General features: G+C 34.1%; 4 protein-coding genes and 1 non-coding gene across 8 annotated transcripts in view; 2 read left to right on the forward strand and 3 right to left on the reverse strand.

Annotated features, from left to right (window-relative positions):
• Positions 1-1,133: 1,133 nt before the first annotated feature.
• On the reverse strand, positions 1,134-8,180 carry LOC123316424 (dnaJ homolog subfamily C member 28-like). Of its 4 annotated transcripts, XM_044902498.1 has the most exons (8): positions 7,954-8,175; positions 7,072-7,111; positions 4,170-4,250; positions 3,937-4,068; positions 3,413-3,508; positions 3,081-3,280; positions 1,728-1,875; positions 1,134-1,546 (listed from the first exon to the last, which is right to left on the reverse strand). In XM_044902498.1, the coding sequence occupies exons 3-8, from the start codon at positions 4,233-4,235 to the stop codon at positions 1,148-1,150; spliced, it is 1,041 nt and encodes a 346-aa protein (XP_044758433.1). In that variant the 5' UTR covers positions 4,236-4,250; positions 7,072-7,111; positions 7,954-8,175; the 3' UTR covers positions 1,134-1,147. The 4 variants fall into 4 exon arrangements, with proteins under 4 accessions (XP_044758433.1, XP_044758432.1, XP_044758429.1 ...); XM_044902497.1 differs by lacking the exon at positions 7,072-7,111; XM_044902494.1 differs by lacking the exons at positions 1,134-1,546; positions 1,728-1,875; positions 3,081-3,280; ... (1 more) ...; positions 3,937-4,068; positions 4,170-4,250 and adding exons at positions 4,847-5,157; positions 5,443-6,426 and having other exon boundaries at positions 7,954-8,180.
• Positions 8,181-8,266: 86 nt separating this feature from the next.
• LOC123317418 (translocation protein SEC62) lies at positions 8,267-12,045 on the forward strand. The gene is made up of 7 exons (XM_044903940.1): positions 8,267-8,424; positions 9,879-10,011; positions 10,067-10,356; positions 10,450-10,637; positions 10,770-10,956; positions 11,018-11,190; positions 11,861-12,045. The coding sequence occupies exons 1-7, from the start codon at positions 8,389-8,391 to the stop codon at positions 11,991-11,993; spliced, it is 1,140 nt and encodes a 379-aa protein (XP_044759875.1). The 5' UTR covers positions 8,267-8,388; the 3' UTR covers positions 11,994-12,045.
• A 2,694-nt stretch (positions 12,046-14,739) lies between these two features.
• Trnal-uaa lies at positions 14,740-14,823 on the forward strand. The gene has a single exon. It is a non-coding gene; the product is annotated as a tRNA-Leu (tRNA).
• Positions 14,824-15,257: 434 nt separating this feature from the next.
• On the reverse strand, positions 15,258-17,424 carry LOC123317168 (tetratricopeptide repeat protein 36 homolog). Its single transcript, XM_044903559.1, has 5 exons — positions 17,264-17,424; positions 16,977-16,997; positions 16,588-16,776; positions 15,968-16,146; positions 15,258-15,391 (listed from the first exon to the last, which is right to left on the reverse strand). The coding sequence occupies exons 1-5, from the start codon at positions 17,337-17,339 to the stop codon at positions 15,320-15,322; spliced, it is 537 nt and encodes a 178-aa protein (XP_044759494.1). The 5' UTR covers positions 17,340-17,424; the 3' UTR covers positions 15,258-15,319.
• A 966-nt stretch (positions 17,425-18,390) lies between these two features.
• Positions 18,391-25,151, reverse strand: part of LOC123316808 — a 29,138-nt gene continuing 22,377 nt past the window's right edge. The window contains exons 9-11 of the mRNA XM_044903043.1: positions 23,321-23,589; positions 20,299-20,679; positions 18,391-18,601 (exon numbers count right to left, since the gene is read on the reverse strand). Of these exons, the coding sequence (XP_044758978.1) occupies positions 18,499-18,601; positions 20,299-20,679; positions 23,321-23,589 (753 nt within the window). The 3' untranslated portion in view covers positions 18,391-18,498. The remainder of the gene's footprint in view (positions 18,602-20,298; positions 20,680-23,320; positions 23,590-25,151) is intronic.

Raw genomic sequence — 25,151 nt, forward strand, 5'->3', positions numbered from 1 at the left:
GAAACAGTTTTAAACGAAATAAATTGAAATTTGAAGTTGCACCTATTGATTTCAAGTATGCTGCATCACAAAAAATACAACTGAAGATGTGATAAATTAAATGAACAACTTGAAAAGAATGTGGAGAATAGTTTCCTTGAAATAAAATTCATGAATCAAATTTATTTCAATTTGTTCAAATTGGGACTTTCACACTGGAAAGGAGATGTTTCTATTTTTCTTGAACTAGTACGAATATATTTCTCTTTAATATAAGAATTGTTAAATCAATCCTTCACATTAAAATTGGATGATCTAGAAAATACTAAATAATACTATAATATAATCACTATGATTCTGTTTTGTGAATCGGATATTGCACCTCCATTGAAGAAAACTAACAGTGAATTTTGGTTCAGTGTATCAGTTGTTGAGTTTCTCCTATAATTTTCAAAAAAATTTGAATTCAAGGTGAAAGAAATATTGAAATTTTTTCAAATTCATATAAGGCAAATCTTGTCAGCCATTGCATATATCCAATTCCCAATTATTTGATTAGTTTATGTATTTTCTAAAATTTTGTTTTTGTTTTGTATGATTGCATTTTCGCTTTCCTGTTCATGTTTTTGTGAGTAACTTATGGGTCAACTTTTTTTATGTATTTAACAGAACAATAATGAGCATTTATTAAAATGTGCACTTTGTGATGTCAACTGATAGTCAACTATTTCAGAATTATTAGTTTTGTTTTTCGTACAGGTGTACATATGTATTTAAGAATAAACTTTTTCGAATGAAGTATTCTTTTTTATTTGTTATAATTTGGTTTTAATGATATCAAGACATGAGTGCACCTATATGTGCAAGGAATGTAATAAATCTTTTTTCACTTTTATTTGTTTTATTTTTTACGTTGGAGTGATGGTATGTCTTTGTGATAAAAAAAAGTGAACAAACATAATTATTAATATTTTCACCAAATACCGTCTAGGTATCGAAGTTTTACTTCAAAAAACTGAAAAAAAGTTTTAATCATTTTATCATAAACTTTCTCAGGTCGTATTTATTTTAACAATGATGTTTCCAACTTCGTCCTTTGATGTATAAATATCAAATATCCTGTATATTTTCCATGTGGTGATAATGAAACCGAATTACGATTGAAAATTTATTTGAACAATAATTTATCTAAGTAGCCTAAAAATGTTGTGTTTTCATCTACAAAATTTTTTTTTATATCACAATTCTCCTTCACAAAATCATCACTGCAGTGAACACCATTCATTAAAGCCTTTCCTGCCTCTTTTTCTAAATCCACATGAAAAATTTGTTTGTCTAGTATAGGTACTACCAAATTGAACTTATCTATTTTCGAATTCAATTCTTTCACTTGTTTTTCATATTTTGCGATGCATTCCAACCATCTTGTTGCGTCTGCTTCATTCAATGGACATTTCTTGAAATATTTCCTTTCTTCAAAGAGATCTCTTCTTAGCTTATCAACATCCTCTCTTATCTCCTTGTTGAGTGTTATCCATTCGGGAGTGAAACCGTTGTCGATAAGAACCTACAGAAATAATTTTTGTTGAAGTTCATACCTGATGGCGGGTTTATGCAGCATTCTTAAGACGGAGATCTCCAATCAGGATGATTTCTTAGATCTTAGGAAGGCAGCACTAACCATTCCTATCACCCTTATTAGGAAAAATCACACTTTTCATGAGCGACAACTAGTGGGATCAACTTACTTCGTTCAATTTATGGGTGACAAAATCAACATAGGGGTTTCTATTATGTCGTTCTTTCAACGGCTTTCCAACACCTGAGAGCTTACTGAACTCTCCTTTGGACATTGATTCCTGTATTAAGTCTTCAACAAGACGATCTATACCATATCTGGAATATATTGAATGTCAGGAAAACTATATCTTGAACGACGAAACTTTTTCAGATCCATATTTATAGAGCTTATCCTTCAAACATAAGTTTCCTAACTTATAGTCTTTCTGAACCTCTCTTTCCTATTTAAAATGACACGCTATATAATGACCGCGATTTACTTACATCTACTTTTCATCCCTCAACTTCTACTAAAACAAATTGCCGGATTTTTTCTGAAATCTGAGCTTATTTAAGTAACAATATCTGTACAATTTTCCTTGTCGTTGATGAAAAATTCAAACAAAAAAGTCCTCCCGGTTTAGGCCCCATTTTGTTGTCACCGAAGTGATCCTAGCATTACCTTCGCTTGGACGAACAACACATTCCCTACCAGTTACACCTTATACCTGGGCTAGCTGGCTGAGTACGTGCCTGACTGGAAACAACCAGTGCTACTTTCTAGCGTGGGTCCGGGGACCTTCCTCAGAGTAAGTTGAGTAACAAGTACCCGTAAGTAACCCCGAAGCTAGGTACAGAAGGACACGTCCATAAAAGCGTTAACTCACTATTTAACTATAATGCGCAACTGCGGACTTGAGTATTATGCAGGGATAATTATCGCTGAAAACCCGCATTTTGAAGCTTTTCGGAAGTTGGTATTTTATTTTAAACGAAACAAAATATATTTAGAGTAGAATGAAAACGTAATTACATTAGATCTTCGTTTATAAATCCAATAAATTAGGAAAAACATTTTACCACCCGGAAGGTAGGCAACACAAATAACAGGTACTGCAAATACGTGAAAATGCCACAAATCTCCATACTTATACTTCAAAAGTTGATTTTAAATTTAATATGGCCATTGTATAAAGACAATCTTGTCCAAAGGATGGCGAAGTATAATATATTATTATAAGTTAATCCATGAATATAAATATCAGAAGTTTTCAGTTTTAAAATTAGTGAAACAGTGGCGTATCTGAGCACATCTTCATGGGTTGGAATAAAATGGAACCGAGTAAACAAATGAAAATGACGATAATTACAATCATCATCCATTGGAGGTCCACCTTATCCAATAGATATCCATTTATTATGCAATGAAATTTTAATAATAATTAAATAGAATATTTTCGTTTTTTTTTACATGATGAAGTGTAATCACGTGTTTCAGGCGCTCTTCAAGTTCCATCACGATGATTTTCGTAAACACTTACTTAGTTTTGATATCATGTTTTAATGTTTTCTTTTTGACCAGGGCATGCTCTTCAGCTGTCGCTTTTTCAACACGATGTTTGAATATATTTTGCGAGGCCCTAATTGCCTTGTGTTTTATATATTGCTTTTCTCGCTGGAAGGGATTCCCCACGCCCAAGCCATCGAAACTGAGGTACTGCCTATGCTGGGGAGCTGTATGCTGAAAAAATTGTCTCAAAAGACCTTTTATTTCGAAAAGGATTGTGTATATGAGGCATATATACAGAATGAATGAATAATAAAGCCTCAAACACCCCGTGGTGGTGAAATTACTATCATACAAAATTATCACCTTGATATCTTGTTCATCGATATCATCTTCTTCGACATTGTTGTTCCATCTCTCCTTGGAAAGTTTAGCAGTCAAAGTCCGAAATGCTTGATCAATCTGTAAGCATAATTAAACAAATGGGATTTATCCTAAAATTCCTTTTGTTTGATATCACAACGTTTCTCAATAGGGAAAAAGTGTTCTTTATGATCATTCATCAGCTCAATTAGAGGATAACCTCAAATACCCATTTGTTTCTCAAAATATTGATACGAAAAAACCCTAAGTGCACCCCTGTCTTTTCAATGTTTCTAGTAAATTTTAGAGAACATCTGCGATGCGCTTCGAGACCTCCCTTGAATACTGATATTTGGTATACAGAGTGTTTTAAAGGTGAGTCTTCTCTTAAGACTCATGAAATCGAGAGAAACACTCTAGAAGAACAGACCTACAATGTTTAAATTAACGATTCACTCTCTAAATCATTGCCGAATGTGTTTCAAGCAATACAAACGCCTAAGAACTTGAAAAACCATTGTACAAACCTCATGAAATTTTTCCGCATTCGCATTTTCTGAACCAGAATCTGGATGATATTTCTTTGCTAACTTCAAGAAGGCCGTTCTGACTTGCTCTTGATCACTGCCTTCTGGTATTTGCAAGAGTTCATAACAGCGCTAAAATATTATTTCAAGAATTCGTTATAGAGTTTACTGATTTGGAACAAAAATTAGTGATATTCTCAAAATGGTTATTTTTTCCACTTGTAAATCTATACCTTGTAATCGATTTTCGTGAATGTGGAAAACCTCCTTGTTGAGTTCAGATAGTGGAGGATTTTCATTCCGGCAAATAACCTCTGAAACGAAAAATGAAAACTAGTTGAATATGGAGGAGTAAATTGACTTAATACTTAATTGTTTCTTAGAAGAAGGAAGTAGCTATATAGGCATTAACTGTTCTTGGCTAATTAGCAGAACAATAATCGTGTTTTCTTAAAACATCTAGTAGACCGTCTGCCGTAGGAGAACACCCTCTGTACCGAGTGTTTACGAAAATATGCCCCAAACATAAAGGAGATGATTCCTTCTACGAAAGAACTTAGTATCTCGTGAAGAAACTTGTGGTATGTACCACAAGAAATGTTTCGTTAAGTCTTCGACTTATTCAAGAATTATTAATGTTTTCGGACAGGGAATCGCATCCTGCATCCTTGTCGGAACCTTAAAGTTTAACTCATCGAGTTTAGAGTTTATTTTTATTGTTCGGAATTAAAAATTATCATGTTTCTTGAACTCAAGAAGTTTTTCTCCACCGGTGTATATTAGTCTGCATCAGCTGATTTCCTGTTCTTTTCACTCAATAAGTATTGTTTTCTCTGAAGAATCCTTTCTAAATCGAAGTTCTACTGAGTGAACATTTCAAGGAAATAAGGCAAAAATAAAAAAATTCTCATGATAAATAATATTTTATTTTCAATTAATCTACAATTAATTCTCATCTAGCAATAAAATCCTGTGTTGGGGCTAATATTTCCTCACATTCAACCCTTGCCTTCAGACCGCCAACGATAGTGACTATCTCTTGAAAAAGACTGGGTGAGTTGCACTTTACAATTATGTCTGAGAATTCTCGCAAAATTATATTTTTTGCTTCGACTGATACCTCCTGGCTAACTTCCTGAATGATGATAGGAGATTTACGTTCATTGTCTCTTCCTCCAGTATTTGCTCCGTCGTATATAATGAGATCTGTTATGTCGAGACCTGGAAAAGGGAAATTTTGATACTCACCCTAGCATCTAAACCAGCTTCTCGAATTATGGTGGGTTTATGCAGCCCTCCTAAGGACCTGAAGAAGATTGGCCCCATCTGTCAATTCCCGTCAGTTTTTTTTGGTCTTCGGTCTGAGGAAGGCTGCAAAAGCCCACCATGCAAGTTCAACATTAGTAAACCAAGACCCAGGAATTATAAATATAAACGTGACCACTCTTTGTTAGATAATAAAGATAAATTATTGTTTTGCCACCAATGAAAAAGAGAATAACTTACTTGAATTAGACCGTTGTGTGAGAATTTGCTCCTGATTTTTTTCTTGCTCTTCATTTAGCAGTCTACAAAGTAGATGGATGTGCACACACATGTTCCATTTAACTGTCCAGTCCTTACAACTACATGAATATTTGTGTATGCACGCTTTGCAATCCAGACAAGTGAAAGGACAATCAGAACAACACTGATTTTCGTTGATTGATATAACGTAAATTTCCTCTTTATTTCGTGAGTGGAACTGCCAAACATCGTCTGATTTAACTAGAGAGTCTTTAGCTAGGTTAGAGCTATTTTTATGCCTCAACATGATACTTTTCAACTTTTTCGTTGTATCCCCCTGGCCAGTGTCTTCTTCATCGATATGTCCTATATGTGTTTCTAGAAATGAAGCCAAAACAGAGCCATCCTTCTTCTTCATCATTTTGATACTGGCAGGACAGAAACCTCCGATTTTTTTCATCATATTATCATTACCGACTTTATTCATATTTTCTCCTTTAGGAAAGGTATGCCCTGATCTATGGCAAACGTATAAAATCACCTCATCATAACATTTTGTTTGCTGCGTGTAATTTCGGACAAAGTGACTTCCACTGTCGTTCTCCAATGTCAATTTCCATTTCAGGAAAGAATCTGTATCGTCAAAGTTCAGCTGTTCAGTGATCAGCCTTATATCGTGATCTTTTTCGAAATGTTCGTACAATTCCGCCTTCTCTGAGAGGAACGCACATAAGGGGCATTTTTTCATTACCTTTGAAGAAGGCGCGTTTGGATCATGAGTTTTTAAGTGGCATCTGTAGTTCCTTATGTAGCTGAAGTTCTTACCGCAGACATCGCAAGTAAACGCAAATTGTTTCTTAGGTAATGGTTGGAAGGATTCTGGATGAAACCTTTTGATATGTCTTCTCAAATTGCTAACTTTGAAGAATTCCTTAACACATATTTGGCAACAAGTGTTTTTATCCATTCTTGTCTTCACAGTATCTGCCAAATTGAAGAAATATGTTCTCAAATCGAAGTGGATGAGAAAAAAATATGCGGAACAGGCTTGATAGAGAAGCTTTCATACAGAACGCATTTACATATTTATAATATAGCAATTATTTCTTAACAGTATAATAATTATAGTAAGTTTATTCGCATAAATATATACAACAGCAACATCACAACCAAAGAATAAACAATATGACTCGTTAAGTGTAAAAACACTTGTTCCAAGTTATTAACAAAGTTTAAGAAAAACAAAAAAAAGAAAAAAAAAAAGAAAAAAAAAGAAAAAAAATATTTTCTCCGGGACTTCGAGTAGGTTGAACTTTCAGGGTTGAATATTTGATTCATCATCATCGCGCTCATCTCTGGAGTATCCTCTACCGGTCGACTATGGCTACCTTTCTTATGCATTGCGAGTCTGATATTTCTACAATTATTGTCCAGAACCGTAGATTACATACTCAGATTATATCAGACAATTCAATCTTTGTGCTCAAGCACTACTAACTGAGAAAAAGTCAATGAAGAGAAAGCATTATGGAAATTTATTTCAGTTAAATATATTAATATTAATACATATATAAATTTTTTTTTTAGGTCATTGTATTGTATGAGTAAATATAATCATAATACTCACACTATGTTTTTTTATTAATCTCCTATCATTTGAGTTGGGCTTCTGAAACAATATGAAAGTTGAAAATTCCTCTTAAATCGTGAAAACAACCTTCAGTATTTAAATAAATTGTTTTGAAAACATCTATCCAGTATATAAGTACAAAAATTGATTACTTAGGGAGATGAAGTAATGGAACAGAAAAAATGGAATAAGAGGACAGGAAATTCAATTGAGAAACAATGTTTTTAAATAAGATAACAATTTAATACTAATAATAAAAATTACTATTCAATAGCAATATAATTTTCATTGAAGGAATGTCTCCCCTCCTCCTTTCATGTGAATGCTTGTAATATATTTTGTGTTGTAATAAATAATAAATTGTAATTGCAATGTGCTAAACTTACCTCAATAAAGAATAGTTTATTGACTCACTAATCACATAAGAACAAACATGCTGCATGAATTAAAATAATGAAATAGTGTCCTCAAACAATATTTAATAGTAATAAAGTTATAGTAAAGATAACTCATAGATACAGTCATGAAAACTCTGTGTCTATTTTATATCAAAAAATTGCAATAACTACTACTTATTGGACATAGGAGAAACAAAGTTTTTCAATTTCCACAATAAGGTAGTCTTCTCTAGCATGTTTGGGATTGATACTAAAATCGAAACCACTTCAAAGAGCAGTATATCTTTGCATTGAAAATTTATAACATGTAACATGATTTCAGTTTTTGCTTATATCATGTTCTCCTTTTATTATTAAGATTATAATATGTATAATTCGAGAATGTACTTTCCTGTTATATAATATCTCCTATTTTGTTTGAAACCCTATAGAAGCAGATTTCCTAGATAGAAGAACTTTTGTATATTGAGATTACGTACTAACCTTTGTATCAGTTGAAATCATTAAAATGTAACGTTCTTCTGAAAGCATTCATGATAATCCAATAAAATGAGTAAAATATTTCAAGTAAAATCAAAAGTTATCACAATGTTTTGCTTTTTTAACCTTCACCTCCAAATCCAAAGTCAAATATAAACACAGAGGTTCGAACTACTTGGATCTAGATCGAAAAATCAAAGAGGAATCTTTGGAAAACTTTCTGGTTTTTTCTTTTTTCCGAATCAAGTGCGGATTTTTCTATGGAAATTTTCCAAGGTCTCCAAAGTAATCGTGTTTTTTTAGTTCATTTGTATCATTTTTTTCTGTGAGCAGCCTAATTTTGACGTTTATCAGTTTTGTTTTGACTTTAGAGACGTGACGTTCCTATAAATTTTTTAAAAATTTGGCTAATCGACCAATCAGTAAATATTTTACAATATGGCTGATAAGAGAAAAGGGAAAAAGCGCAAGGAGGTATGTATCGAAAAGTTTATGATTTTCCTGCTTCCTGAAATTTTCTAGATCAATGTAATGTTCCACGTTTCACGATTTTATGTAGTCGTTATCGTACAAGAGTTTTTTTAATATTTTTTTTTATTTTTACACGTAAGCATTAAAATTGGTACCTAAATCTATGTTTCTTCATTAAGTAATGTTGCTAAAATGTTATTGCATTCGACGGTGTATTTATTTTATAAGCGATTGTAACTGTACCCATTGTTATAGAACTTGCATTGTAATAATTACTATGGAAGGAACAGCTGATTATACAGTTCTCCCAGAAATCGAGATTTACTTTTAAATGTCGTTGCTTCACATTTTTAGTAGTTACGTTCTTCGATGTTACACGCAATTATTTTGGTATTGCATGGAATATTCCAATAACAAAAAGGAAATGATGATGTAGGTCTAAGTTCAAGATTTGAAAAGCCTCAGCTGTTGATCAGCAAATTATGATTTATATTTCAGTCAGTCTGCACTGAATTTTCTTCTGGTAATTCTTTGATTTTGCTTGGTAACTGTATTCGGAGTGTGCCTTCGAATGAATGCAATACCGCAGAGTCAAACATCATATCCATATTATCTGATAATTAATGCTGAGTGGAATACTATAGGTTTGTGTAGAGTGGTTTGCAATGGTTGTGAACAGTACAGAGCAAGCACAATTCCATTTTTGTTTAGGAAATGTGTTGTGAACCACTCTACGAACAAGCTATATTTATGTGAACTCAAACATCAACCTTTTATTTGATGTATTCCAAAAGTGAAAAGTTTATAGTAGCTACCGATTGAAGTCCTGAAATAATATTCATATCACGTATGATTGTCTGATTTGATTACTCCATTTGGAGGGTAATAACGAGGTTGTTGTGACCAATTTTGAAGAAGTTCCATTAAATGATTCACAAGTAGTTTTGAATATTAGTGCATTTTTGCTACAATTTGATCATAAAGAATGTGCAGTCACTTCTGCTCTACTGGATTCAAGTTTGACTTGATTTAATATACTAATAAGAGAATTTTCCACAATGAGGTTTTCCATGAAAAAACAAACATTTCCTAAAAACATATGAATATAAAAAAATAAGGGAAAAAAATGTTGAATATACAAAAAAAGTATGCATCCCCTTTTTTAATTTTGTGCTGTTTTATTGTACTTTTGTAAGGGATTTTTAATGGTGGGTTTAAGACACAAGGAATAAGTGTTATGGTAGGTTTATGTTTATACAGCTTGCCAAAGGACTAAGACTGAAGACAGAGATTCACCCCATGCCAATTAGGTCTTAGTTCTAAGGTCTAAGTTGCATAAATCCATCATAACTTTTTAACATCTGAATTTTTGCACGTTTTATACGTTTTATAAAGATGGGATCCTAAATTAATTGAGACTGCAATTATATTAAGAGCACTGTTTTTTTTTTACTTAGGAATATGTTCCTCCAGGAGAAGAAGTGGTGGAAAAACCATCAAAGGAGGAATATGCAATTGCCAAATGGATGAGAAAAAATGTTCCTATCAAAAGAACTAAGTTCTTGAACTATGTAGTGGAATATTTCACAGGTGAAAATTTTTCTTCACATCTTCCTTCATCAATTCTTGATATCCAAAATTTCAGGTAAAAAAGCTGTGGATGCACTTTTGGAGTCCAAATGGGCAAAAGGTGACGATGCACTGTTGAAAACTCGCGAAGATGTGGTGGATTTTCTACATCTAATGCTTGAGCATAAATTTTACCACAGAGCCCGCAAAGTACCAGTTTCTGAGCAGGAATTGAAGGCCAGAAGGAAGGATAAAAAGAAGGAGGTAACAGATTCAGGCGATGACAAGGAAAAAAAGAAAGAAAAGGAGAAAGAAAAAGTTACTGATGCAGAGAGCAGCGTTGTGGAGGGCAGGCAAGAACAGCAGGTAAGTAATTTTATTCTGATTGGCAGCATTGGCACAAATTCGTTTAGATAATGATGAATGTAGGCCATGACAGAATCCTTGGTTTCCTTTCAGGTCGAGAAGGAGAAGCGGAAGATGAAAATACGTTTAGAAATGCATAACGATCAGAGATTCGTGGATAGTTTGGATGCTTATGTGTGGATTTATGACCCAATTCCTTTCCATTACTGGATCATCGGAACCCTTTTCGTTCTAGGAGCAATAGGAGTGTGTTTGTTCCCACTTTGGCCACCGTCAGTAAGGTAAAATTTCAATGCAAGGTGTCTGCAAATTATTACACAAAACTGAGTCAGTGAGAATGAAAATTTCATAAGGTTCATGAATGACAAAGGATATGTCATTTTATTCAGTGACTCTTCACTCCTTATTTTCAGGTTAGGGGTCTATTATTTGAGTGTTGCCGCAGCAGGTTTCTTGGTATTCATCATTGTTTTAGCTGTATTACGTGTAATCATATTTTCTCTTATCTGGATGCTGACTTTGGGCAAACATCACTTATGGATTCTTCCGAACTTGACTGAAGATGTTGGTTTCTTCGCTTCTTTCTGGCCGTTATACAATGTAAGTACTTTCAGTTGGATCCATGACCAAAAAATATTCTAACTACGTATTTGGCTTCCAGTATGAGTATAAGGGCGGAGAGCAAAAAAGCAAAGAAAAGGGTAAAAAGAAGAAGAAGAAAGACAAGGATTCGGATGCTGAGGAAGAAGTAGAAAATAAAGATAAAATGCTTCCAGAAGAAACTGAAAAAGTTGAGAATCTACAAGGTCAAGATACTGGAGATGAAGGAACTGGGTAAAATTCAATTTTTCACCTGTTTCTACAGTGTATAAGGGGGTCACCGTGTTCTCTAATGTAAAATTTTGAAGTTGCCATTAAGTATTTATTGATATACAGAATTCTTCCGAATTTAGGTTTCAAATTTTTTCAGAATAATTTCGGATAAAATTTCTTGAAATTAATGAACAACTACGAATATTTTTTCGCTCTTTTTGCTCAAAAAATGGTTGCTTAAAGTAAAATTCCATCTTGTATTGACGAGAAGTCCTCAAAATGAATTATTCCTAACAAGGTAACAATAGAACAAAATAACGATATCTAATACTAAGTTCGAAAAATACACTCCGTCGTCTCTCTCTCTACTCCTATTGTTCTTTTTATCGAGTTTAGTGGGAAAGATTCGATTAAAAGAACGATAGGAGTAGAGAGAGGCGATGGAGTGTATTTTTCGAACTTAGTATAATTAACATCCCTTTCTGTCAAATATTTTGACGTTAATTTGACAGTCTTCGATGGTTTCAACACGACCCATTTTGTAGGTTATATCATCTGATGTTAATTTTAATATCTCCCTCAACGATTCGTGTGGTGCTAGTCCAGTTTAATCATAACATTTGTTGATATTTATATCATGTATCTAATTTATACTAAATATTTTGTGACTCACAATTTTCTTTTTTTAAAGGTTGAATGGTTCGAAACTGAGCGAAGAGGAAAATCGTGATGGAAACAAATCAGAAAGTGAAAGTGAATCAAGTCAGAGATCCAGTACTGGAAAGGATTTTGAGATGGTAGATCAACATGAATTGGAATCTTAATTTGAATAAATATTTATATTTTATAGCGGAATAGATTGAGCTATGCACTGAACTCTTCACAAATCCCTTGTTTTTTCACCAGTTTAATTTCTAGCAATTTTTTTTAGAAAGCATTGAATGGGATTGAAAACGACCATTTTGTTCAGATTTATAAATCATGTGGTTTATTCTCATCAATTTTTTGGGGGAAATAGTATTGAATTTGTTTGAGGAAACACAACATTTCATGTAAATAATTGGAGAGTATAATTTATTGAAATATTTAGCATAATTTGGTTAGAAGTGCATTTATTTTTTTATTTCTTTTTTTTTGTCAGATCTATTGAATTTCTCGATATTTTTAAATAAAGTGGTGCTACAGAAGTAGAAGTACAGTACAAGCATACTGATTTAATAATTTTCTTATGAGGTACATTACTATGAGTGAATAATTTTTATATATTGTAATATGCAGCATAATTGTATATAAAACTTGAAAAAAGTTCAAAAATTTTTCTGAAGTTTCTTTGAATGGTCAGGATCTTTCTCAACCCAAAGCTAGATATGTACTGATGATAGTGTTCTGCAGTTAACTCGGATGGAGTACTCGAAAAAAAAATAAATATAAGGTTTAATATTTAGAGGGCTTGTCTCTATTTCACCATTTGGCAACATGGGCTACAGATCACTTATAGTATATCCAAATCCAAGAGGCCAGGCATAAACATTGCAGCATGCAGTGATCACGCGTCAAGAATGTGATAACGCAGAGGTGTACTAATAAATTTTATTCCGAGAGCGTTACATTTTAAAACTTTTTAAGTGTTCCGCCGTATTATATTTTTATCGAAATCTGATAAGGACTTCCATTTGGTGGTCCGATTTTGATTTGTTGCCGGCTGTGATAGAACACCGGAATTTATGTATTCGGAAATAATTCTCCTGACATTTCGCCTCCAATGCCAAGTCTCTCAGCAACTCGGAGTTCTACGTCCTTTAAAAACATTCCTGCATTTTGAATAATCTCAATTTTATAAGTATTCAAAATCATTTCTATTATCTCGGCACTGAAGTGTCGTTTCAGACGTCTCTTTTTTGGAGGACTTAAGTCAACACGCGATTCCTCAGCAGTATCAGTACTTGACATTATTTTAAATGCTTGTAACTTGAATAACTTGCTACAACTATAAACCAATATACGAAAGAAAAGCAATGAATGACCTCTGCAGTTCTGCACAACAATTCGCATACAATCAATGAATCAAACGTAATGCGGTTCTGCATTACTCCCACCTGCAAACATGGCGTTCCTGAAGCTTTGACCAATAAGAGGAGTACCTCAAATAAGATCACGCGTTAGTCAGTTTGTTTACGCTGGCCTCTCGGATTTGGATAGACTATAGGTAGATTGAAGGACATCAGATCAGACATCAGATTGGTTATGTTGATTAGATAAACAAAATCACTAATCACCAGCTGTTATTTGGTGAACAAGATATAACCTCATTCTTTGACAGTTTCAAGAAGAAGATTCCTTTAGATGTTACGGAAGTTGAATATTCTTTCGACGTCTTTTGCTAGATGATTAGAATCGTCAACACAGAAAATATCTGAAATCTTGCATCATGCAGACAATTCTGGAAGAATACCACCTCGAACAGAAAATATTAGGTTTGTTCGTACAGTGGCTTGCAACGGTTGTGAACTGTACAGAGCAAGCGCAATTCCATTTTAAGGTAGCGAAAATCCATTTGCGCTTGCTAGTACAGTTCACAACCGTTGTGAATCACTGTACGAACAAGCCTATTGATAACTTCGATTGATCATTATGAAAATTGATTCATTCATTCATTGCTGTATCCCGTTACCGGGAATTAATCTACAAAAAGACAAAAAAAGAACAGACTTATAATTTCTTGGGGCTAATTGCGACTGTGTGCCCTCCTGTGACTGAAGAGACCCAACCGTGACCTACAGATCCAAAGATTATAGAGAACTACTCTATAATCTTTGTACAGATCCTTCCAAACTCCAGGCATGGATAGTCTCCAACTAGGTGAATACATGAAGCACCCTGTATCTCGGTTATGGAGTTGATTAGACCTATCATATATGGGTTTTTTTGGACTCATCCAGGGTAGCTCTAGCTCAGGTTACCGTATGTTCATTTACCAATGAAACACCCTGTAGATATCCTCTCAATCTTTATACATATCAAAAATGTCGGGTATCGAATCATTGAACAGAAGGCCTTAGTGCAATTCAGGGATTTTCAGAATCAGTTTATATATGTTTATAAATAATTCTTCGCTATCCGTTAAAGTTGAATGAATAGATACGAACAATGAATAAAAACGTACCTACAATGAGAATTGGTTGAATCAATTTTTTTTTCTACACAGAGGCACAAGAAAGTTGAAAGGTGGCAGCGTTCACCAGCATACATTTTCACACTCGTACATCTAGCTCAATTTTTGCGGTGCGATCGGTCCACCGCAGACGGTCCTGATTATATTGTACCATGGATTTAGGAAAAAAGCATGCATAGTACTAATATTTTCCGTCTGTTCCGATATTCCTGGACAGTACTGTCAGTATTTCAGAGACGATGCCTATTGGCCCAGTCGTTCGAGTTCTATTGATATTCGATTGCGGGCCAGTAAAACCAGCAATACTGGAACAGGCCCTTTATTACATGTATCTTAGGATTTTTGTGTGAGCACTTTTTGAACATACAGGTATCTTTCATATAGGGCTTCAGGTATAGGTCAGGTTGGCCGAGCGGTCTAAGGCGCCAGATTTAAGCTCTGGTTCCCGAAAGGGAGCGTGGGTTCGAACCCCACACCTGACAAAAGCTAATCTTTTGATGAATTGAAAAATTGATTTTAAAAAAATAATTAGGTCGTGCTAATTGAAGGAAGAATCTTCTCTGTTGACTCTGTGGGAGCTTATAAATAATTCTTCTCAATAAACAGTGTGTCCTAATTAAAAGGACTAATTCGGTGTATTTCAGTTATACTGTGTATGTATTTATAATAGAGTTTTCAAAGTGTTTCATTGGTGCAGGTGTACTGTGGAAAGGAGTCACTCGAGTTTATGGGTCTATGGGTTCTGGTAATCGAGATAGAGGGTGGTTCATCATCAGCAGCTGTTGCTGATGATATGTGAATTTTTTTTCCTTATGCTACTTCATTGCACGGACGGGTGACAATGATTTGGTTGTAACAGGTTAACCTGGAATATCTTCAGAGAACAGCGCTGTGATATTCATACAAAACATCAAAATTATCGAACATAGTTTTAATCTTCTTAATTCAATCATTTTAACATATTATCAGATATTTTTCTTATTTCCAGGCTTCCATAACTTGTCTAAGCATTTGATTACATAGTGCTGCGTATGGATTCATTTCAACGATCTGAAAAGCAATAATTGTATATTAAATATGGAATTTAGATTCGAACCTCGATATTAACATAAAAAGAATTGGACTAGAATCGTCTGCTTCGTTTAAAGTCGTCATCGCTGTTTGAGTTATGCGGTACGGAAGTGATCAAATAAGAGCGGAAACGGTCTATCGCTACACTCTTTTGATGGCGACAGGTTCTCTGCGGTTTACTCTTATTACCAAGATCTTGGTTATTTTAGACCAATTTCATTTGTACCAAAGATTAATCTTTGATTTGTATTATTACTGTGGGGACGATATGGCGATGATGAAGAAGATGATGACGATGAGGAGGATAATGATCATGACGATGATGATGCCAATTATGATGATTATGATAAAGATGCCGATGAAGATGATGATGATGAGGAGGGCAACGGTGATGACAATGATCAGGACAACGGTGATGTGGAGGAATAAGATGGATGATTATGAGGAGAATGATGATCATGACGACTATGACTATGATGATGATGAGGCTGATGATGATGACAATGCCGATGATGAGGGTGCACCCTCATTAGTAAATCATCCCAAAAACCATACCTGATTTTTGGCAAAAATACTACCCATATTTGCCGCAACTTGAAAATCTATTTTGGCATTTTCCATGTCACCATTTCGGCGATGAAGGATTCCTCTTTGTATGTGTGCTTGACATAGTGTTTTCTCTAATTTTGTACCAGTTGCCAAATTTATAGCTTTTGTCACATCATCTAATGCTTCTGTAATTCGACAGTATATAATCGGTGGAATCAGTGAAATGATAATATAACTATATTAGGTTCTCTTTGTAGAATTTTTAGTGTTGAGCCAATCAGACTTCTTTTGCAATGATTAATTATTCCCAATGAAGAATTTTCCAGAAAATGAAAAATCATCTTTGAAATACATATTTACAATTTTTTTACTGCAGGAGTTCACCTTAACTGCAATTAAGCTGTGAATTTGTATCATTTCGAGTTTTGTGAGATTTGGTAGGTAGGTATACCTATACCTTAATGCTTAATGATTTAGTAAATATGAGATCTGAAACTGAAGCTCATCTTTCCTAATTTTGTAATGTTCAAGTTTAAAGCTTAGAAGGATAATATTCGATTTCCGAACTTTTCATTTAATTTATAACTATTATTTTTTCCTCCTTTCATTTTGAAGGGCCTTCCTACCTTGAAATTTTCTCTGAAATTGATACACATGGCATCTGTTGTTGTACAAAGATGCTTTATCTGGGACAATTCCGATAGCTTTATTCAAAAGTTGTAATGCTTCTTCCAAATTTCCTTCTTCTGAACATGCAATCGCTCTCATTTCCAATTCTTTCACCTCATTAATAGATGGATTAGGTTCTTCTTCATCTGGAATTAACGAAAAATCTATCGGCTGATCTAATATAGGTCACATAAACAATTTCTTCATAATAGAATATTTTTATAATAGAATAATTACGCATTGCACACTGTCCAACTAATAATAGGGTACTTGTTTTAAGTAAAATTTCCATTTGGGGGAAAACGAGGAAACTCAAATAAAGAACCTAATTGATACTGCCACTAACCTCTCAGTTTTTTTTCACTCACCCCGGGTTTCATAAAACTTGATCGGGGAATCAACGCTTGATTGACGAATAGACGTCAATTTTTTTTCAATCGATAATTCAGTCATGATCATTCAGAATATTATTATCGCATCAAATTATGATGTTCATGCGTCCATTCAATTATTCTCGATTGCTACTTCTCCAATATATTCAGAAATGAAAAGGTTTCAGTATTTTGGTTTTAGAAATCGAGTTTCTATCAAATCGTTGATCGGACAGTCAAAGTTTTATGAAACCCGCTGTAAGGGATTCTTCTAATGGCAAATTCGGGTTGAAGACACAGTTCAAAATTGCATTATCACGGGAACTGAGGGAATCCATTTGATACTCTCTTGTTTATTATAAATTATAGGTTCAACGAATAAATGAATCTATACCCAATCTCTTATGAATCCGAATAAACAAGAGATAATGAATTAGCCACTGGACTATCTTTCATGTTTACAACATAAAACTACGAAAAGATAAATGTTTTATTGTTTATTGCTGACCATAAATTAGCTATTCGAGGATCAATACAGAGTGGTTTCAAAATCGAGATATCTTTTTGAGCCTAAAACAAATCCAAATAATAAATCAAAAACCGATTGAATGAAACTTGCAAAATGTTTTATTGATAGAATTGATACATTTGATTGATGCAGTTTTTCTATTTTGTATTCATACGTATTAAATATAATATGAACACTGCTCAAATTTGTGTGGGATAATTACAAGAAAACTCATTCCCATTCGTTTAGGTATATTATATGATATTTTTTCTGTTAAGTATGTATGTACTATTATCAGATAGTACTCACCTAGTATAGAATATGGGGACTTGAACAATTATGGTGCTGGTTAGACGAAATTGAGGTTTAACTGAACAAGAAAAGCTACTTAAGGCCTAAGGCCCCTGCATGGTTTTCGCAAAGTGTAACTGCAGCATATACTTATGTGGAAGAGGAAGAGCTACAACATTCACACAAGATCGCCTATTAAGGTTAACTGCACGATGAAATCCCTTCTTCACAGCATTCCAAATCAATCAATCAATCAATACATTTCATGACACCAACAACTCTTTTTGCCGGTGGTGGCTTAGTGTGCGTTTGGGAAGGCATTTCTGCACACCTAAAAAGGGACCAATCTAATGGCCAGGTGGCGATCACGTGAACGTCATCTGCCAATCAGATTATTCCTTTCTCAAGTTTTAATTCTTAGTGACGCTGCATGAACCGACGTTAGATTCTATTAGCTTTCACTGTCATGTTCTTATCCAGATGAATTTTGTACATAGATATTGCTAGAGAGGTCCTATATACACCCTTTCATATCTTCCAAGCAGGTCATAAGTTTGGTCCAAAAACCAGTGGTAAAGAAAACTCTAGTCCATATTACAGAATATATAATTATAATACATAAACTCCTTTTCGAATACTATAGTATAAAATGTTGTACGAAAATATATCATTCATTCATTCAAATTTGTTTATGAAGACTAATATTGGAATTCTGCATTATATATGTTCTCCAGAAGCTCATTCACCTCTATTTCCTTTGCGATCCCCAGTAGTGCATAATCCAAGATATCCTCGGAGATCCTGAAAAAATCAAAAAATTAGTGAGAGAAGTTGAACCGGAGTGCTTACGAAGATGCAAAAGAGATATATGAGGTAGAAATGCACACATACTGTTTAGTTGTGTGCCTTCCCGATGTAAATATCGTTCGATATCAAGATATATACCATATATCTATGTATAAATAGATTGACCATATCCACTTCTATAAAATCGACAAAACAATTGGACTGGCACTTCTACCTGTGGCCTCAATGCAAGGACGAAGTTGACGGAATATTCATTCTGAGAGCTTGTCGAATTTCTGATAAAGATTTCTTCAATTTGCAAGAACCATAAGTTAGGTTCTCAGTTTTTCATTTTCTTCTCAAAAATCAAAGAACTAACAAGAACAATGATTTATTCTTTTTAGCTTGATATCTTGATAGCAGATGTGGGCGAGAAGGTATCAAAGAAAATTTTTGCTGGTGTTATTTTATAATTGAAAGGGGTAGAAAAAGCCACCCCTAAACCTTGTTTCACATCAAGAAACTTTTTTCCAAATTCATATATTACAAAAAAAAAATTAATTTTATAAAGCTTCATTCTTAACAAAATAAGGTGTTATGTAATTTCTGGCTACACTTTACAATTTTGGAGAAAAAAATATCATCAACAGATAAAAATACGCCTGAGTCAAATATAGAGGCTGGAATTATTTTCATTTTCGACCTTACTAAAATTCTAGTTCGGAAATAATTTCAGCCTCTACAACTAACGTTATCATGATGATATTTTTTTTTTCTCAACAACGGGGAACTTTAGCAAGAAAATACAGTAGATCTTATTCGTTTGAATAGAACATGCGAGCTCTATCCAAAATTAATGTTACGTTCTCTGGGTAAATCGAATTGTTTTCTTTCCAGAACCTGTCATTTATCGACACAACTACTACACTAATTTATAAGTAATAATAATAATAATATATTTCTCCAAAAAGCAATACGAGGATTTACTCTAATTTATTTACACACTCACTAATTCACTTGATTACTTTGCATTTTGTAACTCTTCTCTGTCCACTCTGGCCTGTTTAGAATACTTACTGCCCTGGGGCCCCGTGCGTATCTTTTATATCGATACGCCCCGGTTCGAGAGCCTTCCGACGCAAGCGAATACCGTAGCGATGTATTCGAGAGGCCGCAAAAGCGTCTTTAGGGGATTCGAACGTTACATTAACTTTTTTATTGTCAAGTATTTATTTAGTTGCTATTAAATAAGCAACAGGACATTTTTAAGGGATCATCCCCATTAACAAATAAAATATGAAGGAGCGATTAAAGTAACAACGATAAGAATAGAAATCAATACAGCAAAAATAACAATATGGAAACAAGGTTTACGGGTGTCTTTTCTACCCCTTTGAATTATACAGGAACACATTAATGCCTTCTAGCTCGCATAAGATAATTGCTTGATTTCATTCTTGTCAGTTTGAGAAAAAAATTTAGATAGGTGTCCTCGGAACTCTGATTATAGATATAAATTTATTGTAATACAATGTAATAGACCGAATAAAGTTATTATTATTATCTTGAGGGGACTGTAACTAAGCAAGGGGGCTTGAAAAAGAAAAGTTTATATGAAAGACCCACCCTATGTTTAACAAGGAATCACCTTCTAAATTTTTTCGCAACTATTCATATATATAATATGGAGTACTGTAATGAGTATTACTTACTTATCCATAAGTTCCCAGGGCTTCGTTGTCGAAGTCTTCTTATACATATAATTTCCCTTGTGGTGTTTGTAAAACATCAACTTGTACTGGATTATATTGATGGCGTAATCCTTCGGCAACAACTGCAACACTTTTCTGGGTCTCCTCATTCTACCGATCCTAATACTACTCTTGGATCTATTCAGTTTGGGCACATCTTCCTCGAACAATTCCGATTCGCACGTTTGCACCTGTGTAGACTTCAAGTTTTTATTTGAAGAATCTTTAGAATTTCTTCGGTTTCTCGTTTCCTCGTTCTCATCCGAGACGGAACCGATGGAATTTTCGTCTTTTATGCAGATCAACTGGGCATTTTTTGTTCCGGTTACTGTGACTTTAGGTCTGGAAAAGAAGTTGATTCGTTAAAGTGATAAAGATTTGTTTCGCAGAAACGTCATATCATTTTGACTTTCGTTTAGATAATCCAGCTAGAGTTGCAGAAAATATAAATTTCAGGGTGTTTTCGAAGGAATTCATTCGGTGACCGATTAATTTTTAAGTTCGTATCACTATTTCAAAAAATATATACAGGGTGAGCCTTCGATTCGTACAAAAATTTTTAAAGTAGATTCCTGAGAATAAGGAAAACCCCTTTTTCCTTTACCATTTTTTCCGAATCGGCTCGGTTTAAGAGATACAGGCTGTTCGCTCCATGACTGATAGCGAAGAAAAGGTCTATTTTGAGCGCAACTACAGGATTTCACTGACGACGAACGGTATCTCTTATTCTCTACCCCAAGGGCTTACGCACCATGACTGATAGAAAAGAAGAGATTTCTATTTCAACACTTATGAAGCGGGAACGCGAACAGGGGGAGTTGACGGGACCCTTGGGCTTACGTACCTTGACTGATAGCGGAGGGAAAAGTCAGACTCGCGAAACAGGGTAAAAGTACAGCAAAAGAGAACAGAAAGCGATACAGTACAGTAGTGTCAAAGAAGTAACCGGTGTAGGTCTAATAAAGAAACTGACCTACCTCTTTTATTCAAGGCACTCGCGGAAAACGAAAAATAAAAATTAATTTCTGAGAACACTACCCTCGTAGCACAAAATTTATTGTAAATTCGTTGAACGGCTCGTCGTGCACACAATCATAGAAGAATCGCAGAGAAAAGAGAGTCAAGTGACAAAAGAGTAAAAGAGGCCGTCGCGGGGAAGAATCTGCTTTTATAGGCAAATCCCCCCACACAATGTGAAATGAAAGGAATGCACTAAAATGAACTCAAATTTTCTCAGAAAACTGGGATTCATTACAGCCCATTGTGAAAAAAATCCTGATTAATTAAGACGAATTTTATTAGTGATATTTCGAAGTATAATTCAATTTTTTACACTTGTGTCCTAAGTCTCTTCTGTCAGTTGGTATCGAAATGAGCCATTTCATAGAATCGTGTAAGTTACTAAAAAATAATGAGAACAATTCGGCAATCCTAAGTTTCCATTTTCGTTACCACGTAAATATCGAACGAGCCAATATCCTAAACGAAACCACATGGTCGAATCAGGAGATAAGTTTTTTCCCACTGTTCTGCGATGATTCAGCTAACAAACGGTCTAGGGTCGTATTAGGATCTATTTTAGTAATGATTTTCAATTTTTTCTTCAACTTTGTCATTTTGAATGTTTTTTATAGGTGATTTTTGGTGAAACGCTTCATTTTGACCAGTTCTACCTTCTGTTGAAAAAAAAGCCTCACCTTCAAATGCACTCTGTATATGAATAAGTACATGGGCGCCCGCAGGGGGGGGGCAGGGGGGGCACGGCCCCCCCTGAGATTCTGATAGACACCGTTAGAGAAATTTTTCTTTCAGTAAAACTAATCGTAGATGATATTTTGCCCCCCCTGAGAAAAATTTCTGCTGGCGCCCATGAATAAGTATCATTGTTCTTGATCTTAACTTCACTCGATTGTTCTTCTGGGCAGAAAAGCCTTGGAAACAATGAATTATTTTTTCCTATTTTATTTTGCGAATATCGTGAAATATCGTCATTCATCTGATTCGAAATTGAGAGATTTTTCTGTATGAATAATGAACACCTTTCACCTGTTCCAAATCATCACTGACCTATCTCTGCGACTTAAAACAGGTGCTAGGATTTTCACTGAAAGTCCCAAGTTCAGATAAGTAATTTTCAATAGATCTCACGAAAATCAAGAGAACCTAATGGAGTTTTTGAAGTTGATTCAGTGCTTCTGAAACAATTTCGCGATATTAATGAAACTGGATCAATGGGACGAAAACATTTTCATATAGGCGTCATCAGCTGTTCAGCTCGTCACACCAAAATCGTTACGATTTGAAACGAAACACCCAGCGTGTGTGTGTATACATTTTATGTTTCTCCCAAATTTGTGCGATCTATTATTGAAACGAATAACAGTCCTTAGCGCTCGATCTTGATCTACCTCCTGCATGCATGGGAGTCATTCCTTTATTATTAGAACTCGCCTCTATGAAATTTCCACACAATTTGGAAAACAACATTATCCCGAAGATCAGTTGCCAACTCAAACAACTGGGAGATAGTCGATTAGTGAGTGTACCAAAAGATAGAATAACAATATGGTGAGTTAAGTTGGAGAACATTATCGTTTTGGCATAGTGTGTAATTTTTTTGATGAACGGATTTCATTCCAACTGCATAAAATTCACTTGGAAAAATACACTAGCACTGGGATTTTAAAAATGTGGTAAACAACAGCTTTCATTTTTATTAGAGCTGCATTTATGGTATCGATATGTTACATTTTTATAAAACAAATATTATATTCAACTTTATTTCAATGAAACAAGCATTATACCTTCGACCAGAATTAATAAACCTGCACTTCGTTAAAACATTACCCCCATCAAACAAGCTTCTGTTTGATAGAGTAGCTTGGCAAATTAGAAACTGAGCTTTCAGAGTGAGCGATAGTTTCTGAGATAAAGTTGTAGTGATTCTTTTGAAAATTTTCAATTTGAAATAGTACAGACTCACTCTTTCTTCTTCTTTTTTTCATTGTTATCTGAGCTCTCTATTATTTCCATCGTATTGCTTTGCACAGCCAGATTCTGATCATCTCCGTTCTCCTTCTTTTTCATCAATTCCGTATTCTGATTTTTGAAATTGAGGCATTTTTGCAAGACCATTATGGTGTTTGTTAGGTTACTGTCCATTTCTGCTGGGTTTTTGTCGTCAGTATCCTGTACTAGCTGTAGAAGTTTTGTCAATATATCCTCCTTCTGTCCAGTATCTCCACAGGTTCCCTGAAAACATAGTGCAAGAATTTACGCAGGAGCAAATCGTCGATTTCATTTTTAATTGATTTTAATAAACTAAAAAGTTTATTAAGAAATGCAGAATCCTCCCAGAATAAATTTCAATCGATATCTAATCATTTCTTGTTTCGCACTTTAGAAAGAATCTTATAATTAAGCTTCAATACGTGGTACCACTTAAAGTTGTCACATCTACAATTCTTTTTTTATGAATTTGTGAAATTGAACAAATTTCGGAAAATTGGATTTTTTCACATAAACAGGACTGAGATATCTTACAGTTACTCCCCGGGACATCCTGTATAATCTATATACAATGACACAGATTTAATGCACAAAATTGTGATTTCATTTGCATCACGATTCAAAAGAGAATGTTTATGTATGTACAGGGTGGGCAAATTTCGATGTTTTAGCACTACAGCTTTTAAACCAGAAGAGATAGACAAAATCTGATACCCCATTCTCGTTCTCTTTTTCTGAGAAACCTATAATAGTAGTAGTGATTTTTGGCCACTTTCCTTTGTTTTCGAGTTATAAGCAAAAATTGGAAAAATAGCGATATCGAAATAAATTTATATCTCCGCTAATACTGATGATAGAGCTCTGAAATTGAAACATTATACAGGCACTTTTTTACGTAGAATCCAGTGGCGTGCTCGCCTTTTTAGCAGGATTTTCAATTACTAAGCTATTACCCAAAGTTATGTTTTTTTAAATGGGAACACTAGTTTTCTGTGCAATTTTTTGAAACCTTAATTTTTACTGATTTCAAAAATATATAATATCATATGGTTTGTATCAATATAAATATGTAATAGAAAATGGAGAAAAACTTTTTTTCTCAATATTTCTATGGTTTCAACTTTTGACGAGCACAGAAAAATAGAGTTTACTATAACAAAAGCAGTCTCCTTCCGGCAATGTCATTCATTCTATGCTTTTTACCAATTTTCACAAAATTTGAATCAAGATATATTTCATAAATTTTCATAATAATGAAAGGACTTATAGAAGGAGACATTGGTAGTCAAACGATGCTATATGTTTCTGTGCTCATCAAAAGTTGAAACCATAGAAATATTGAGAAAAATGGATTTTGACCATTTTCTATTATGTATTTATATTGATACAAATTGATGTTATATATTTTTGAAATCAGTAAAAATTAAGCTTTCAAAAAATTGCACACAAAACTAGTGTTCCCATTTAAAAAAACATAACTTTGGGTGATAGCTTCGTAATCAAAAATCCTGCTAAAAAAGCGAACACGCCACTGGACTCTACGTAAAAAAGTGCCTATATAATGTTTCAATTTCAGAGCTCTATCATCAATATTAGCGGAGATATAAATTCATTTCGATATCGCCATTTTTCCAATTTTTGCTTATAACTCGAAAACAAAAGGAAGTGGCCAAAAATGACTACTACTATTGTTAGTTTCTCAGAAAAAGAGAACGAGAATGGGGTATCAGATTTTGTGTATCTCCTCTGGTTTAAAAACTGTAGTGCTAAAACATCGAAATTTGCCCACCCTGTACATGTACATT

Source organism: Coccinella septempunctata, chromosome 7 (assembly GCF_907165205.1).
Source record: "Coccinella septempunctata chromosome 7, icCocSept1.1, whole genome shotgun sequence".
In the NCBI taxonomy this organism is placed as follows: domain Eukaryota; kingdom Metazoa; phylum Arthropoda; class Insecta; order Coleoptera; family Coccinellidae; genus Coccinella; species Coccinella septempunctata.